General features: G+C 43.7%; 1 protein-coding gene across 20 annotated transcripts in view; it reads left to right on the top strand.

The window, feature by feature from the left end:
* The window catches only part of INPP4A (inositol polyphosphate-4-phosphatase type I A), a 150,672-nt gene that overhangs the window by 72,511 nt on the left and 61,486 nt on the right, over positions 1-16,675 (top strand). For 16 of the 20 annotated variants that reach the window (XM_045445782.1, XM_045445784.1, XM_045445776.1 and 13 more), the window contains exons 2-8: positions 1,105-1,175; positions 2,020-2,228; positions 2,777-2,821; positions 12,020-12,138; positions 14,458-14,574; positions 14,863-14,942; positions 16,515-16,626. In XM_045445782.1, the coding sequence (XP_045301738.1) occupies positions 2,123-2,228; positions 2,777-2,821; positions 12,020-12,138; positions 14,458-14,574; positions 14,863-14,942; positions 16,515-16,626 (579 nt within the window). In that variant the 5' untranslated portion in view covers positions 1,105-1,175; positions 2,020-2,122. Of the gene's footprint in view, positions 1-1,104; positions 1,176-1,999; positions 2,229-2,776; positions 2,822-4,053; positions 4,186-12,019; positions 12,139-14,457; positions 14,575-14,862; positions 14,943-16,514; positions 16,627-16,675 lie in introns of those variants that run through there. The other 4 variants (XM_045445786.1, XM_045445771.1, XM_045445768.1 and 1 more) reach the window with 2 other exon arrangements.

Below are 16,675 nucleotides of genomic sequence, written 5' to 3'. Positions count from 1 at the left end.
GTTCAAGCCCCGCTTCGGGCTCTGTGCTGACAGCTCAGACCCTGGAGCCTGCTTTGGATTCTGTGTCTGTGCCTCTCTCTCTCTCTCTCTTTCTCCCAAAGTAAATAAACATTAAAAAAAATTATTATGAATGAGTTTGGTCACTTCTCCAAAATGTTTACCATGTGTATTCCTCTTCTATGTATTCATACCTTTGCCACTTGCATTCTTAGTGAGGTTTGTTGTTGTTGTTAATTTGTACAAGCATTACTATAAACTATAGATATTAGTACTGCAAGTACTTTCCCTGTCTTTATCATTTTCATTCCATATTTTGACTTTGTATACCTCTGGATGTCAGCAAACTCGTCAGTCTTCCCCTTGGAGACTTTTACTGTGACTCCCCACCTGAGCCATTCCTGTGTCTGCCGAGATGCCCGGACTAAAGGTCCCCAGGTGCTCCAGTGGGAGGGGTAGGAGGAGCCCAGTCTTCAAGGGAAACTGAGTTTGCCTGAGTGCCAAGCACACTGCCTGTCATCTATACCCCAGATGTTGGCCCTTTCAGATAGCTCATGTGCTGGGTCCCTGGGACTGACTTGGAGCCTGGCTTGTTCTCTACTCCACAGAAAGGCACCCAAGGGCCAGGCAGCCATAGCAGGCCAGAGCCCTCTTCCGTTTTTGCACATTTGGCTCCCGCTGCAGCCCTGTGAGATGGGTACAGCTAGCCTCGTTGTAGACACCAGAAAGCAAAGCCTCAGAGGGGCCCAGCAACTTCTCCCTTGAGCTGACATTTGTGAGCAGGACTACTGGAAGACTCAGATTCTTATCTCTGCATTTTCCCTCAGCCACACAGTGGGTGCTTTAGGGCTGGTCCATGTTCCCCTGGATCACCCCTGGATGGGGATAGGGAATGTGCATTTCTGTTTCTCATTCTTTTGGGCTTGAGCAAGACCTTTGCTTTTGAGCCAAAAAGTTAGATTGTTGTGTGGAGCTCACAGGAACATGTAGTAACTCTTGGCTTCCCCATATCTCTAGGCATTAAGATTATAACATAAGCGTCATAATATGCACTCTCGAGAACTGCATGTTTGGCCACTTGTTAAGTTAATAATTTTCCATTTTTAGATGATGGATTTGGACGTGCTTCTATGAAGAAATGCCACGTGTCTCAACTGGCCCAAGAACAAACATGTCCGGTAAGTTGCTGGCTGAATATTAACTCAAGAGCGAGAACACAGGCCTTCAGGTACACAGGTGTTGACATACTTTGAGAAGACAAGAGTGTCTGGATACATGGAGAGCTTTGAGAGAGGTGTTTTAAACAAGAGAGGTTGGTTCCTTCTGGAGACAACAGGAATTGTAGCATATACATGGGCTGGAAAAACGTGAAACTCACTTCTTGCTGCTTAACCCACTTCTTAGAGCAAATGTATGTTCTGTGCCATGCCGGAGTATCCCTCTGATTCAGCCTGTGGTGGCACTTTTCCCAGAGGTTTCCATATCCATAGCACAGCACTATCCACTTTAGTTAAGTATAGATTACATGCACATGTTTTCTAAGACCAGGAGACCTGTGAAGTTCCTGTAGCTGTGGGAAGAAAGAGAGCAGGTTGGAGACATGTGCCTTTGTCTCTCCAGGGTTTCACCATGCCAGTGGGTGGCAGACCCTTCATGCATCTCCTATCCTTCTGACAGAGGTGAATTGGTTTTATGTTAAAGATTCTATGAGACTTACCAACAGAAAAGCATAGTAAAACAAGAACATTTCAAAAGCCATCTTTCATGATTGTATCTAAACCAACAGTTACTGTGGTATGTCTTTGTTGAAGAGAACATGATTTCCTTATGGGATCCCATGAGCATATGTGTTGGTGTGTGAGTGTTGGGGAGTGCAGGGGAAGCACTCGAAGGGGCCTAGGTCATCACACTCTCCACCCCTGGTTCCTCCCTTGCCTGTGTGAGGCATTTATTCTGTCCATGACAGCACAGTCTCTCAGTCACCATCCCTGTTTCTTACCAGTGTCGGTGCCTTTTTCTCAGGACTACTGCCACCTTAGGGGATTAGGGCTTGGTGACAGCGCGTCCCGGGGAATCAGGCGTGGTCTGACCCAGGAACAGGAAACACATCATCACCAATGACATCATGACAGCAAGAGAGCACAGCCCTCGCCATGGTGCCAGGGCCCGTGCAATGCAGCGGGCTTCTACCATTGATGTGGCAGCTGACATGCTGGGCCTCTCTCTGGCAGGTGAGTCTCACAGGGCCTGCGCCAGGTTCCTGGTGCAAGGTCGTGGCACACACCCTGTATGCCTGCCTCCTGGGGTACCCTGTGGACAGCCAGAATGAGCCCCCAGTGACCGCCCACTCCAGGTGGCTGGAGGGCAACCTTTTGGTTGAATCAGGGCGTAAGGGAGGGGGAAGTCAGCCCTCTTCCTGGGAACCGCTTCCATTGGAATTGGACCGCCATCAGTTTTCCAGCTTGAGTGGGTACCTCCAGGGCTCATTTGCCAGTAGATGATATGGGAATGTCCACAGTGTCTGTCTGGCAAGTGCCCAGGCCATGATGAAAGCCCTCCTTGTTGTGGCTTTGCAGAGCTTAAGAGGAGGGGAGTTTGATCTTAGAATTTGAGACTTCTTAGGAATCTCGAAGTGAAATGTTTAGAAAATGAAAAACCTATCTCATATAATAGTTTCTGAGGGGGGAAAATGTAGAATGTTGACTCTTTTGAATAAAATCTAAATGCAAGGAAAAGTTTATTGAGCATGATTTTTTCCCGTCATTTCCTTTTTATTCAGGAAATATCCAAGATCCAGATGAGCCCATTTTAGAATTCAGCTTAGGTAGGTATCTTTTTGCATTTTTCGTTTGCTTTGCAATATACGTTGCTTAAAAATAGAAAAACGACCCTGGCTCAGATTTGTGTCAGAGCACTTGCTGCTACTGAAGTGTCTCTAAGATGAAGCCACCGGGCAGGTGTGAATGTCCTGTGGGTGGAGGGAGCCTGGAGCCTGCAGATTTCAGCCTTCTCAGCACATGTTCCCTCCAGGCTGGCAGTGGAGGTGGGGGGAGGGCAGGGGCGGGAGGTGAGCCCCCCAGAGCTGCGAGGACAGCCTTCCTAGGGATGTACCCACGAGGTGGGAAAGCTGGCTCGGGGTGGGAAAGCTGGCTCGGGGCGGGCGTTGCCAGTCCTAACCATACAGCCCTGTGCAGTTGATTTTAGCCATCTGGCCCTTGGTTCCCTACTCTGTGGGTGGAGGCAATGATACCTAGTGCTTTCCCTCTTGGGCAACATCAGAATGTCCTAAAAACTGTCCTGAATGCCCTAAGATTATCCTAAAAAACTCTAGTAGTATGTGCTGGCTCTGGGATCAGGGAAGTAAGGTATTACTGTGGCTTACCCAGAAGATCGGACAGTGTGGTGGGGTCACCCACAGATGGTTCTCCTTCATAGCCTGACACACTCCTGTGTCCTTCTCCCCTTCCCTTGTCCCCTGGGCAGTGCTCAGCATTGGCCCCTAGCCTGGCAACGGTGTCCGGGAGGTAGTGGGACATAAAGGAAATACCTCCTCGAGAGCCAGATGACCTGGATTCTAGTCCGGACTGTGCCACACACTAACCACATGGCCTTGACCTTGCCTGACCAGTTTTCTCATGTGCTATAATAAGGGGTGTTACCGTTTGAGAGATAAAGAAGATCATGGTGGTTAAAACAGAGCAAAATCAGACAAATGTCTTTGACTAATGGCAAACTCCATAAAAATGTAAGGGCATTATTATCAAATTAATACTAAACTTTGAAAACATCGCCATTTCAGATTGAATGTCCTTAAACAAGTTCAGAGGATTTCCCAACCCTGACTTAGTGGCTAGTTCTGCAGTGAGAGTGAGTCCTGCATTGTGAACTGGGAACAGGAGGGTAGGGGAAGCAGTCTTTAACCCTGCTGGGATTCCCACACCTGCCTGCCCCCAACCTAGAGCTTTATTGCTCTTCACAAATTATAATACTAACCCAAGGACTTCCACTTTCACAAGGGAACAGTGAACTTATCTCCACCCCCTTATCTTAAATCAGCACAGACATCAGGAAGAATAAGCAACAGAAACACTCTGTGCAGTGAGACATCTTTGGAACCCCCAGACTGTAACCTGTGAGGAGGAGGGAACAGGCGGAGAGGAACGTGGTCACACCTGCATGTCTGTGAAGGTGCTGGATTTGTCCGAGAGATACTGGGGAGCTCAGAGACAAAAGCAAGGGCTTATTGGAAAGCTTGTATAAGGAAGAGTTGGGGGTTCAGGTTCCCACCACACGCAGCCCTGCAGGGACTGGTGGTTATTCTCATGAGAAACTTGGGAGGCAGAGAGGCTCTGGGCTGAGGTCCATTAGCACGGAGGAAAGCTTGGTGAAGGGCCAGAAGTCTACTGAATAACAACCCCTACCTCGCCCTCTCCAACCTTCTTCCTCGTATCCTACTTCTACCAGGCTTATTCCTCCAGGCAGGAGGCTTTCACTCTGGAAAAAGGAAACTCCCACTCCCCGCAAAGAGACAGATGCCAGCTTTCTGGACCCCAACCAAAAGTAGGCTGGCCAGCCACTCAGCTCACTCTCATACTCAGCTTTTTGATACCTTATTCTTAAAGACAAATGGACATTCTTTTGTGCATATAAAGATTGGTACATGCATGCTAATTTCAGCTTTATCCATAATAGCTAACACTGGAAACAACCCACATATCCATCAGCAGAATTAACTATGATACATCCATACAATGGAATACCACTCAGCAAGGAAAAGGAATGAAGTACTGATACACACATAGATGAATCTCAAAAGCCTTGTGCAGAATGAAAGAAGCCATACTCAAAAGGCTGTATGCTATAGGATTATGTTTGTGTGTAACTCAGGAAGACCAATCCACAGTGATAGAAGACAGATCAATGATTGGTTGTCCAGGAGTGCTGGTGAGGGCTGCCTGGAAAGGGGACTGGGAACTCTTTGGGGTGATGGAAATGTACTGTATCTTGACTGTGGTGGTTATATAGATGTCTATGCTTATCCAAACTCATTGAGCTCTCCACTTAAAATAGGCACATTTTATATATAAATTATACCGCAAAGTTGATTTGAAACAAAATGCAAGAATGGTTAAAGTTTGAAGGGCTTTGTGGAAGGCCCACACATGGAAGAGGAAGCAAGAAAAAATAGAACCTGGAAGAAATACAGATATTGAAGAAAGTAGAAGAAAACATCAAAGAATTATAATTCATACCCTCAAGAGAATATGGCATACCCATAAAATAAAACAGGACATTGTAAAGAAAAAAAATTGAAGAACAAGGGCAACCTTAGAAAGTTAAAATATGATTTAAAGAACACTTCAAGAATTTAATAAACATTCAAAGATATTCAAGGAATTATCCCAAAAAGTAAACATTTTAAAGCAAAATAGAAAATGGGAGAGAAATTCAAATGGGAAATTAGCAAATTCAGGAGGCCTAACATTTATGAGAGAGAATAGAAAAGAATAGAAGGGAGGGAATTAACGAGAAATAATACAAGAAGTCTCTCATAACTGAAGAGTGTGGTTCTAGGTTAAAAATGCCTGCTAAGGCCCAGCATAATGATTGGAAAAAACCCATAACAAGGCACATCCTGGGGAAGTTTCCAAGCACTGGGAATAAAATGAAGATCCCAAAACTTCCAGAGAGGTGGGGGGGAGGGGGGATGCGGTGTGGTGGAGAACAAAACAGGTCAATCCAAGGATCAGGGGTCAAACTAGTGTGGAGGGGATTCTCAGTGGCACTGGAAACTTGAGGACGGGGGAGCAGCACCTTTAATGTGAGTGGGAAAATATTTCTGACCCGGAATTCTCAAGCAGACTACCAGTCAAATGTGAGGGTAGAAAGAAATATATTTCAGCTTTGCAGACTCTCAAATAAACTTCTCCCACATCCTTTCTCTGGAAATCAGTGGAGGATGTGTTTTACCCAAAAGAGGGAATAAATTGAGAAAAAAGAAGACATGGGATCCAGAAAACAGGGCCCAGCACAGGAGAGAAGTGAAGGAAATCCCAGTTGGCTCATAATGAATAATATTCTCTTAGCTTTATTAATGCAGAACATGGGTTTAACAAAAAAATCTCAAGTTAAACTGATTGAGTGTAGAGAGAGAATGAGAGTCAATGGATTTGAGGTAAAAATCCCCACCCCTATAACAGAAACCAAGATATTTCTGAATTTGGCAAATCAAGGACAGTACTATTGTCATTTGAATTACATACTTGGGGGAAGAAATAGCTTAAAAAGATGAGGGTGAATTTTATGTCAAGCAATTTTTTTTTTTTTTTTTTTTTTTTTTAATTTTTTTTTTTTTTTTTAACGTTTATTTATTTTTGGGACAGAGAGAGACAGAGCATGAACCGGGGAGGGGCAGAGAGAGAGGGAGACACAGAATCGGAAACAGGCTCCAGGCTCTGAGCCATCAGCCCAGAGCCCGACGCGGGGCTCGAACTCACGGACCGCGAGATCGTGACCTGAGCTGAAGTCGGACGCTTAACCGACTGAGCCACCCAGGCGCCCCAAGCAATTTTTTTTTTGAGAGAGAAAGAGAGAAAGAAAATATGCCAAGCAGGCTCCATGCTCCGTGCTGAGCCTGACGCAGGGCCGGATCCCACAAATGGTGAGATCATGATCTGAGCCGAAATCCAGAAGGAGTTGGATGCTTAACTGACTGAGCCACCCAGGCACCCTACCTTTTTTTTTTTTTTTTTTTAATTGTGGTAAAAATCACTTAACATATCTGGGTGGCTATGTGGGTGGCTCGGTCAGTTAAGTGTCTGTTGGTTTCCACTCAGGTCATGATCTCGTGGTTCGTGGGTTTGAGCCACATGTTTGGCTCTGTGCTGAGAGAGCATGGGCACTCTCTCTCAAAATAAATAAACATTGGAAGAAGGAAGGAAGGAAGGAAGGAAGGAAGGAAGGAAGGAAGGAAGGAAAGAAAAAAGAAAGAAAGAAAGAAAGAAAGAAAGAAAGAAAGAAAGAAAGAAAGAGAGAAAGAAAGAAAGAAAGAAAGGTGAAAACAGGAGCCAGATGATTGAATGGTCAAATATTTTATCTTATAAATAAAAGTTTAAAATTTGGAAGTGCTCATTTTAAAACCTATAATACAGAAAATGTTAGAGGAAAAGAGTACCCTATCAGAGAGAGAATCACAGTTGGCATTTTGGTATAGATCCTTCCAGAAATATTTTTTTACACCCACTCAGTGCTATACAGAAGTTTTAATGATTTTTTTTTTTTTTTTTTTTTTTTTTGGCCTGTGGAGGTGATGGGATTATCTCCAAAAATGTCATGCTGGTATTCTTAACATGTTTTTTTTTCATGTAGCAGAAATGTCATTGGCATCTTTTCATCTTAATAAACACAGGATTTGGGGCACCTGGGTGGCCGAGTCAGTTAAGCATCCAACTCTTGGTTTCAGCTCAGGTCATGATCTCATGGTTTGTGGGTTTGAGTCCTGCAGGCTCTGTGCTGACAGTGCAGAGCCTGCTTAGGATTCCGTCTCTCCTTCCCTCTCTGTCCCTCCCCTGTCACATGCTCTCTCTCTCTCTCTCTCTGTCTCTCTCACAAAATAAATAAATAAACTTAAAATTAAAAAAAAAAACACACACAGGCAAACATGGGATCTGCCCTATCACTTTGGGTGCTTATGTAACTCTATTGTATGGCTGTGCCATATTTGTTTTAACCAGTCTCCTGTTGTCAGATGTTTAGGTTCTTTCCAATTTGCCATTATAAGCACTACCACAGTGAACATGCTTGTATATAGATCTTTCACATGCTTTGTTGATTATTTCCTCAGGATAAACTCTTGGATACAGAATTGTTGAGTCAAAGGCTATGTACTTGAAATACATTTTACTGCTTTGCCTCAATAGCACTTACTCAGCTGGGATTATAGATGATCTGGTTGGAGAGGCAAGGCATACATACTACAGACTCATGGCTTCTCTGGAAATAGGCCAAAGCAATGTAAGAGACAGACAGGAGATGTGATTGTGGGCTGCTGAGGGAAAGCTTCACGGAAACACTGAGGACGGGACTTAGCTGAGCTGGCTAGTGGTTGGGGCCAGAGAGGAAGGTGTGTTCTGAAGGTGGCAGTTGGCCCATCAGCCCTTAAACTGATACCAGTCTTCCAAGCTTTGGCCACCTGTTATGCCTCAGTCTGTCCGCTGTCACTTGTGCTTGAAAGACCCAAATGTTCCAGCTTCACATGGTTGTTAAGAATTCATGCCTGATGAAGGGGCGTGCCCAGAGAAACCAGGCCTTGAGGGTCTTAAACAGTAGCTTAAAGGAGAGAGAGAACAAGTGAAATTGTCAAATCCCTGACTCCTGCTGAGTCTGACCTAGCAGAAGAAATAGAAGAGAACTTTAAAAATTAATAAAGCGTTCAAGCTTTTAGAAGAAAACAGAGGATCACTCCCAACAGGGAGGCAAAGATTTCTGGGGCAGAATGCAGAAAGCACTAACTCTGTGCTTTAGTTCGCTGCTGCTGCCGTAACAGATTACCAGAGATGGAACACCTGAAACAGCACAAAGATACTACGTTACAGTTTGCTTAGGTCACAAATCCACTGGGCTCAGCGGAGTCTCTGCTCAGAGTCTTACAACACCAAAATCAAGGTATCTGCAGGGCAGTGTTCTTTTCTGGAGGCTCCAGGGGAGAATTTGTTTCTTTGCTTTTCATATTTTTGGTGGAATTCAGTTTTTTTGTGTGATTTTGCTAGCAGCCAGTTGAGGCTGGTTCTCACTTTATCAAAGCTGCTCACATTCCTTGGCTTGTGGCACCCTTCTTCCATCTTCAGAGCCAGCAATGGCAGGTGGAATGCCTTTCATGCTTTGACTCTCTCCTGTCCTTTTTTCATAGTCACATCTTTCTGACTCACCCTTCCACCATCTTCTGCTACTTTTAAGAGCATGTGTGATTAGGTTAAGCCCACCCAGATGATCCAGAATAATCTCTCCATGTCAAGGTTCCATGACCTTAATCACATCTGTGGTGCCCATAACATAATATATTCACAGGTTCCAGGGATTAGGATGTGGATACTTTTTTGGAGGGAGGGACATTTTTCCTGCCTACCACTCCCTAAGATTAAAAGTCTAAAAAAACACAACAAAAACAGAAAACAACCAAAAGTCTTTAAGAAAATAAATTGTAAGATATCAATCTTTTGGGGGAAAAATATTCACAACACATATACCCACGCAAGAAAGGACAGATCCAGAGTAAGATACAAATCAACAATAAAAAGTCAACAATTCAGTTTATAAATGAGCAAAAAACTTGAGCAGACTCTTGACAAAAGAAGTTTTAAAAATGAACAAGCACATGATGAAAAGATGCCTTGCATCATTAACAATCATGGAAGTGCAGATTAAAGCACATCCATTAGAATAACTGTGAAATAAAGACTGACCCTACCGAATATTAGTGGGGATGCAGAACAACTGGAACTCACACACATTGCTAGTGGGATTGTAAAATGGTACAACTACTTTAAAAAAAGCTTAGCTTCTTACACAGTTAAACATATCCTCTGCTCTAATCTAGAAATGTCTCTGTTAGGTACTTAAGCAAAAGAAATGAAAGCCTATGTCCACAAAAGGAGACGAACAGGAATGTTTGTAGTGGCTTTAGTTACAGTGGTTTACAACTAGAAACAACTCAATGTCCATTAACGGAATGGTTAAATAAATGCAATACATTCCCACAATGGAATCTAACTCATCAATTTAAAATAAGAGAGTGATGGCTGGCGAGGATGTGGAGAAATGGGAACCCTCTTGCACTGTTGGTGGGAATGCAAACTAGTGCAGCCGCTCTGGAAAACAGTGTGGAGGTTCCTCAAAAAATTAAAAATAGATCTACCCTATGACCCAACAATAGCACTGGTAGGAATTTACCCAAGGGATACAGGAGTGCTGATGCATAGGGGCACTTATACCCCAATGTTTATAGCAGCACTTTCAACAATAGCCAAATTATGGAAAAAGCCTAAATGTCCATCAACTGATGAATGGATAAAGAAGATGTGGTATGTGTATCTATCTATCTATATCTATATCTATATCTATATCTATATCTATATCTATATATAAATATATAATGGAATACTGCGTGGCAATGAGAAAGAATGAAATCTGACCATTTGTAGCAACGTGGATGGAACTGGAGGGTATTATGCTAAGTGAAATAAGTCAGGCAGAGAAAGACAGATACCATATGTTTTCACTGTTATGTGGATCCTGAGAAACTTAACAGAAGACCATGGGGGAGAGGAAGGGGGAAAAAAGTTACACAGAGGGAGGGAGGCAAACCATAAGAGACTCTTGGATGCTAAGAACAAACTGAGGGTTGATGGGGGGTGGGGGAGAGGGGAAAGTGGGTGATGGGCATTGAGGATGGCACCTGTTGGGATGAGCACTGGGTGTTGTATGGAAACCAATTTGACAATACATTGTTTAATATAAAAAAAAATAAAAAAATTAAAGAACAAAATAGAATAAAATAAAATAAGAGTGATTATGTACAACAATATAGATGAATCTCGAATACATCCCATTTATATGAAATTCAAGGACAGACAAAAATGATGGAAATCAGAAATTGGTTGCAGAGGTAGGGGAAGAATTGGTTGACTAGGAAGTATGAAGAGGAAATTTCTAGTCTGAAGGAAAGTTCTCTATCTTGTTGTGGTGATGGTTGCATGGGTGCATATGATTGTCAAAACCGAACTAAAAACCTAAGCTTTTTATATTTTATTATATTCAATAAATGATGAAAATTCATAAAGTCATATGAGAAGATGATACAAGTAGATAATTAGTGAACCGGAATTATTTTTCAGAAGCAAAAATCAATTTCTAAATTGTAAATCACCAGTGAACATTTTAGAAAATGGGAATGATGAGGGCAGGAATGGCATAGTGTAAGGACCTCCAAAGATCCTCTCCTCCATAAAGGCAATGAGAACACTGGCAAAAATGGCCACAGTCCATTGCTTTAGATCTCTGGAAATTGACCAAAGACTTGAAGTGGTCTGGGAAGCATTTATTACTCCTCAAAAAAAGGTGGTTGTGTGGACCAGTTTTGAAGTTTGATTGGCCACGTATTTCATCAGTTCTATGATGTATATTTTTTCATGTTTTACTCTTTAATCAGAAAATGTCTTACAATCAATAGCATAGCATAGTCTAATGGCAGTGGGTCTTTTTTCTTTCAGAGTGCATTTTACAACAGATAGCATGTTCATTTCAGTGAAATGTGATCATCATTCTTATGGGTTCCTTCTGTGATAGAATTATCTGAGTCTTATCTATTAAAAATGCTTAGTACGATAAATTTGGTACCATTAGTTCCAAAAAGTAACATTTATAATAATATTGCACTTGATATGAGGTTTATAAGGAGAATAAAATGAGCAATAACTTCTTTAATAAAAACAAAACATAACAAAACTTTGTTTATGCTGCCACAGAATTTTGGATTTACTTCCAGCATACATTCACACAGAGACTTGTAGGACACCACAGCTCAGGGCTAGCCACCAGTCATAGGATGCAGGCATGTGTAGCTGTGTCTTGATTTTACAGACTGTGTGGCTGCTTAGCTCAATTAGTTAACAGTTCAGTTAGTTATTAAGGTCACATGTTATGGGTCAGACCCCATGTGAGGTTGTTGGCTTTGTGTTCTAGTCCATGGACACAGAAAGCCCCCTTCAGCCCAGCTTTCTACTGACAGTTACAGCCTTGCTGTCATAGGGCTGAGAGATTGGGGGTGGGGGGTGGGCACATGCAAAGAGATCGCTTCTAGTTTAAAAGATCACCTTCATGTGATAACTGACAATGTAAGTGTCTTATCACTTTAGTGTCATTTACTTTTTTGGGGGGTGGGGGTTTCTTTGGGTGTGTTTGGAACAGAGAACTAATTGGAGCCTGATTTTAATGGATTCTTTTCTTTCTGATCTTGATTCTATAGCTTGCAGTGAGTTGCATACTCCATCGCTAGATCGAAAACCAAATAGTTTTGTAGCAGTGAGTGTAACCACCCCTCCTCAGGCATTCTGGACAAAACATGCACAGACGGAGATCATCGAGGTGGGTGCTGCTAGCCCTGTCCCCTGGAGCTCTGCGATGGACTTGCATGGTGTTTGTAGCCCCCATGGGAGGGCTGTGAGTGACCTGAACACCTGTAGCTGCAATTATGTTTATGTGAATTGTTGCTGCTTCCCCACGGGTTTTCAGTACATTGACATTTTCCTTCACATTCATCTGACCGGCATTTATACTTGCCAAGTTATTTATAATTATTGATTTGCTATTGGCTGGTTGTTCTTGAACAACGATCCCATAAGGTTATTGCCGTTTAAGAGGTAAGAGCTCATTCTTCCTTGTCATTTTCATTTGGCTGCTACTTTTGAAGAATTTTGTTCATTAATCAAAGTTTGGAGAGTGTTAACTATTAACTAGCCTTCTTACTGGACATACCCCCATTTTTATTGGCTTTTTTGGTATGTCCTTTTGCACTGTGTGTTTTGTATTTACTTTTTACGTTAAAGTAAATGATATGCTTTTACCTTGGGAATTTTACAAACTTCTTTTAGATAATTTTGTACCTTATGTAAGTTATGAGAACTAAGGGTAGGAGTTATATGAGATTGTACAGGATTTTGTTTGTGATGTGAGCATCCATGCAAATTAACCCCTCCCTAGCAGTCTCAAACAAACTTAAACTACATTTCCTCCTCTTCTCCCATTTTACATCAGATAGACCACCCTTTTTCATTCTCTTGGAAACTTATTTCCAAGTTCAAATGAACAATTTTGTTTTCTAGGCATCTGCTGAGCACTGCCTATATGTGGAGCACAGTGCTAGGTGCTATGGATCATACAAATACCTCGGAGGCCTAGTCCCTGTCCTAAAGGAGCATACCATCCTTTGGGCAGGGAGGCAGAGTGAACATGGTCCATCTCTGCACAGTTATGTGGGAAGGGGTAGAGTAGAGAGATGAGGTCAACACGTGGGGTGTGGGGGCCCATCCAGCTGTGAGGATTAGAGAGGCTTCCTTGGGTGGCACTGAGTGAAATTCTGACTTAAGAGATCTGCGTGGGGCCCAAGAGTCTGCACTTCTCGCAAGCTTCCAGGTGATACCCATACTGCCGGTCTGGGGATCACGTGTTGAAGATCACGCCAGAGTTCTGTGGTCGTTACGCAAAGGCAAGTGACAGGAAAGTGTCATGTGGTTTGGGAAATAATTTTATCCTGTTCTGTGTATGCAAAAGGCCCAAGTGGAAGTGCAAGGGAGAGAAGCCTTGAACGTCAGGCCAGGCATTTGTAGCGGGCCAGTGCAGGCTTTTCCGAGGGGAGTCACCTGACTAGATGTGCTTCAGGGAGGTCCTTAGTTGATAGTCATTTGGGGAAGTATGTAGGGCCTTACTGTCAGTGGGAAGGAGTGGAAAGAAGGGGTTAGGGTTAGTGGAAAGGAGTGGAAAGAAGGGGTGCTTGTGATAGGCCCTGGAGGTGGGTTTGTGGGAGCAGTTCATTGTCTCTGGGTGGTTGAGAATGACGGAGAAGGAGGCACCAAAGCAGACATTTGTGGCCTCCTTGGGAAGAGAGGCAGAGATGGGCTTAACGAAGGGCAGATGGAGGGTGAGATTGGGTGGGCTGTGGCCCCAGCAGGCCACCCAGGAGGGGTTGTCCGGCAGACTTTTAGAGACTAGGTCTGAAGTTGCAGAGGGAGAGCAGCTAGAGGCATGGAGCCCACAGCAGGTACAAACAGGAACCATTAACCATTTGGCTAAGATAGTTAACCACTACCTGGGAAAGAGAATATGATATGGGGCTCTTGGGGGGGTGGGGGGTGGGGCAGGGCTAAGCTGCCAGCAAATGACTACCTATGATCTGGAAACCAAGAGCTAGTCCTTTGAAAGGCATGGCCTTCAAAAGGTCAGGCCTTAATTATGCCAACTACAGGATTCTGGAAATAAGAAACGACTCAAGCCATTCATTTTCATCTGTCTTTGTACATCTTAAAGGAACAACCCACAGTGGTAGATCCAAGTATATAACTCATCGGAAGTTGTAATACTAAGAATACACATGTACATCCAACTTATTTCAATTTTGGAAAATCCCTTCTACTGAGTGAGAAACCCTTAGAGTGAGCCCTCAGGCATGTCTTGGGCGGTGAGCCTGCTTGTGCCTGGATCTATAGAGGTCTGTCAGACAACTTTGCCTTCTTGGAAAGCAGCATTTTGGTTGGTTTGTATGCATCCATTTAAGCCGCCATTAGTGTTTGTGTTGATCCAAGTTGGTAAGAACATTAGTGTCTCGTTCTGAAAATTTGGGTGTGTTTCAAAACCATTTACTTTTAAAAATCAAACTCGGTATTCTGATTATTCTCTTTTCTATTCCAGGGAACCAACAATCCTATATTTCTAAGCAGTATTGCCTTCTTTCAAGACTCCCTTATCAATCAGATGACACAAATCAAACTCTCCGTGTATGATGTCAAAGATAGATCTCAGGGAACAGTTAAGTAACACGTTGTGGTTCATGAGATTTTTCTTCCCTTTTTTTAAAGTTCTTTAACCATTTGAGTGAAAGCTGAACACAGATTAACATTATTACTTTGGTCACAAATTAACTGATGTCCAAATATATTTGTCTTTAGGAATTTCTTCCTGAGCATCTCTGTTGGGCTCCTGAGATGAGGGTCAGATGTGTTATGGGAACCAGCCAGCTGGACTTCTCTGAGACCTGTTATTTGGACCAGAGGCAAAGCAAGCATACTAATGCCTTCTTTCCCCCCTCTTCCTCAGATGTATTTACTGGGCTCTGGAACATTCATTGTCAAAGATCTTCTCCAAGACAGGCATCATAGGTTGCATTTAACACTAAGGTTGGTGTTTAATTTTATTCCCTTGAAATAATCTGAAACTATGATGTCCATGCATGGATGTGGGGAAAGGCCCCATTTCCTGTACGGAAAGAGTGCCCAGCCCTGTCCCAAAGGCTGACGTAAGTGAGGAGGTGGTTTGTTCACTGAAGTGGGCCTGTCAGGGAGTGGCAATGCGTGGTGTCCATAGGAAATATGAGCTCAGTTGTACCTAAAGGGAATATGTGCCCAGCAGACCTGAAGGAAGTCTAGATACATACATACTTTTGTCTGTTATCTCTTCTCTCCCCAATAGAATATGATCTGCTAGATAGCAAGGTTTTTGTCTGTCTTGCTTCATGGCTGAATCCTAACCACCTAGAACAGGTCCTGGCACTCCATAAATATTTATGGAAGGAAAGCAGGAAGGGAACCCGTACTGTATCTCTGGAAGAAGGATGAAAGAGGTCAAGATGTCAGCCGTGTCTAAATTCATTTTGGGGACAGTTCTCACCCAAACCCTAAAATGGTGTTCTCTTTTTCAAAATAATGTAGAATTTTGGAAAATAGTCTGAAATTGCAAAAGGAATTTGGCGATGGTTAATTACCTGCTGGATAGCACACAATTCTGAAGCTGTGGTGACGGCCATGTGGCAGGCATTGGGCTGCAGTCCTCAGTGTGCCTAGGGAACCTGACTCAGGATAAAGGGCGAGTCTTAAGAGAAAATGCAAAGGGTACTGTGGGGCAAAGGGCTGCTAGAGAAAAATATTCAGGTACATCCTGTGATAGAACTAATTCTAATTAGATTAGAGTTAAATGAAAGAGAAGGACCTCATCCTTTTGAAAAGGAGCTATGTACGACTCTTGCGCAGAGAGAATGGGGAAACATTTTTCCAGGCATGAGAACAATGAGAAAAAGTCACAAAGGAAATTGTCGGTATATGTGACCACATAAAAATTGAGAACGTGGCTAATCAGACATCTGAAATAAAAAGGCTGAGGCTTTGGGTATCCCTGGGGCTTCCCTGGATGAATCAGATGGACCCACGCAGCGGGCAGCCACCCTGAGGGGTCTTAGGGGTCTTAGGGGCAAAGCTGACCAGGGCTGGAGTGGCATTAACTATGTCATAGCAGGATTCAGAGGCTTTGGGAAACCCTGGGTGACCTCAGCGTACTTGGTGTCCAGATCTAGGTCTTGGGTCTACTCAGAGCTTAAGGATAGGTGGGAAGGAGCAGAAGGGGGTTCAGTGCCAGAAGGAAGTACTCTCCAGTCCTGGTTCTGAGATGTGTCCTCATCACTCCCTGGGGCAGGGTCAGCTCAGGGGCTGGTGGGCACCTCCCCTCCAACTAGCTACCAGGCACATCCACAGGTCTCTGTGGTGCTGTGTCCCCTCTCAGATGCAGCCCTTCTCTGTGCTCTCATGGTTTCCTTGTCTGCCTCCCCCAGAGCCTGTGTATATAGTGAATGCTGGCCGGCTGACCAGCAGGCCGGATCCTGGCACCCCTCGATGACCCAGGATGGCTGAGTTTTGCATTTAAACAGAAAATGAAGTGCAGGCACAGCACCTCTCACCAGAGCACATTGCTCATTGCAGATCTGCAGAGAGTGACCGCGTGGGTAACATCACCGTGATTGGCTGGCAGATGGAGGAGAAGTCGGACCAGCGGCCTCCTGTGACTCGGTCTCTGGACACCGTCAATGGGAGGGTGAGCACACCACCTTGCCCCTCTCCATTAGAAGGAGTAAGAGGACCTG

This window comes from Leopardus geoffroyi, chromosome A3 (genome assembly GCF_018350155.1).
Source record: "Leopardus geoffroyi isolate Oge1 chromosome A3, O.geoffroyi_Oge1_pat1.0, whole genome shotgun sequence".
Taxonomy (NCBI): Eukaryota; Metazoa; Chordata; class Mammalia; order Carnivora; family Felidae; genus Leopardus; species Leopardus geoffroyi.
This window is presented reverse-complemented; position numbering and strand designations above follow the sequence as displayed.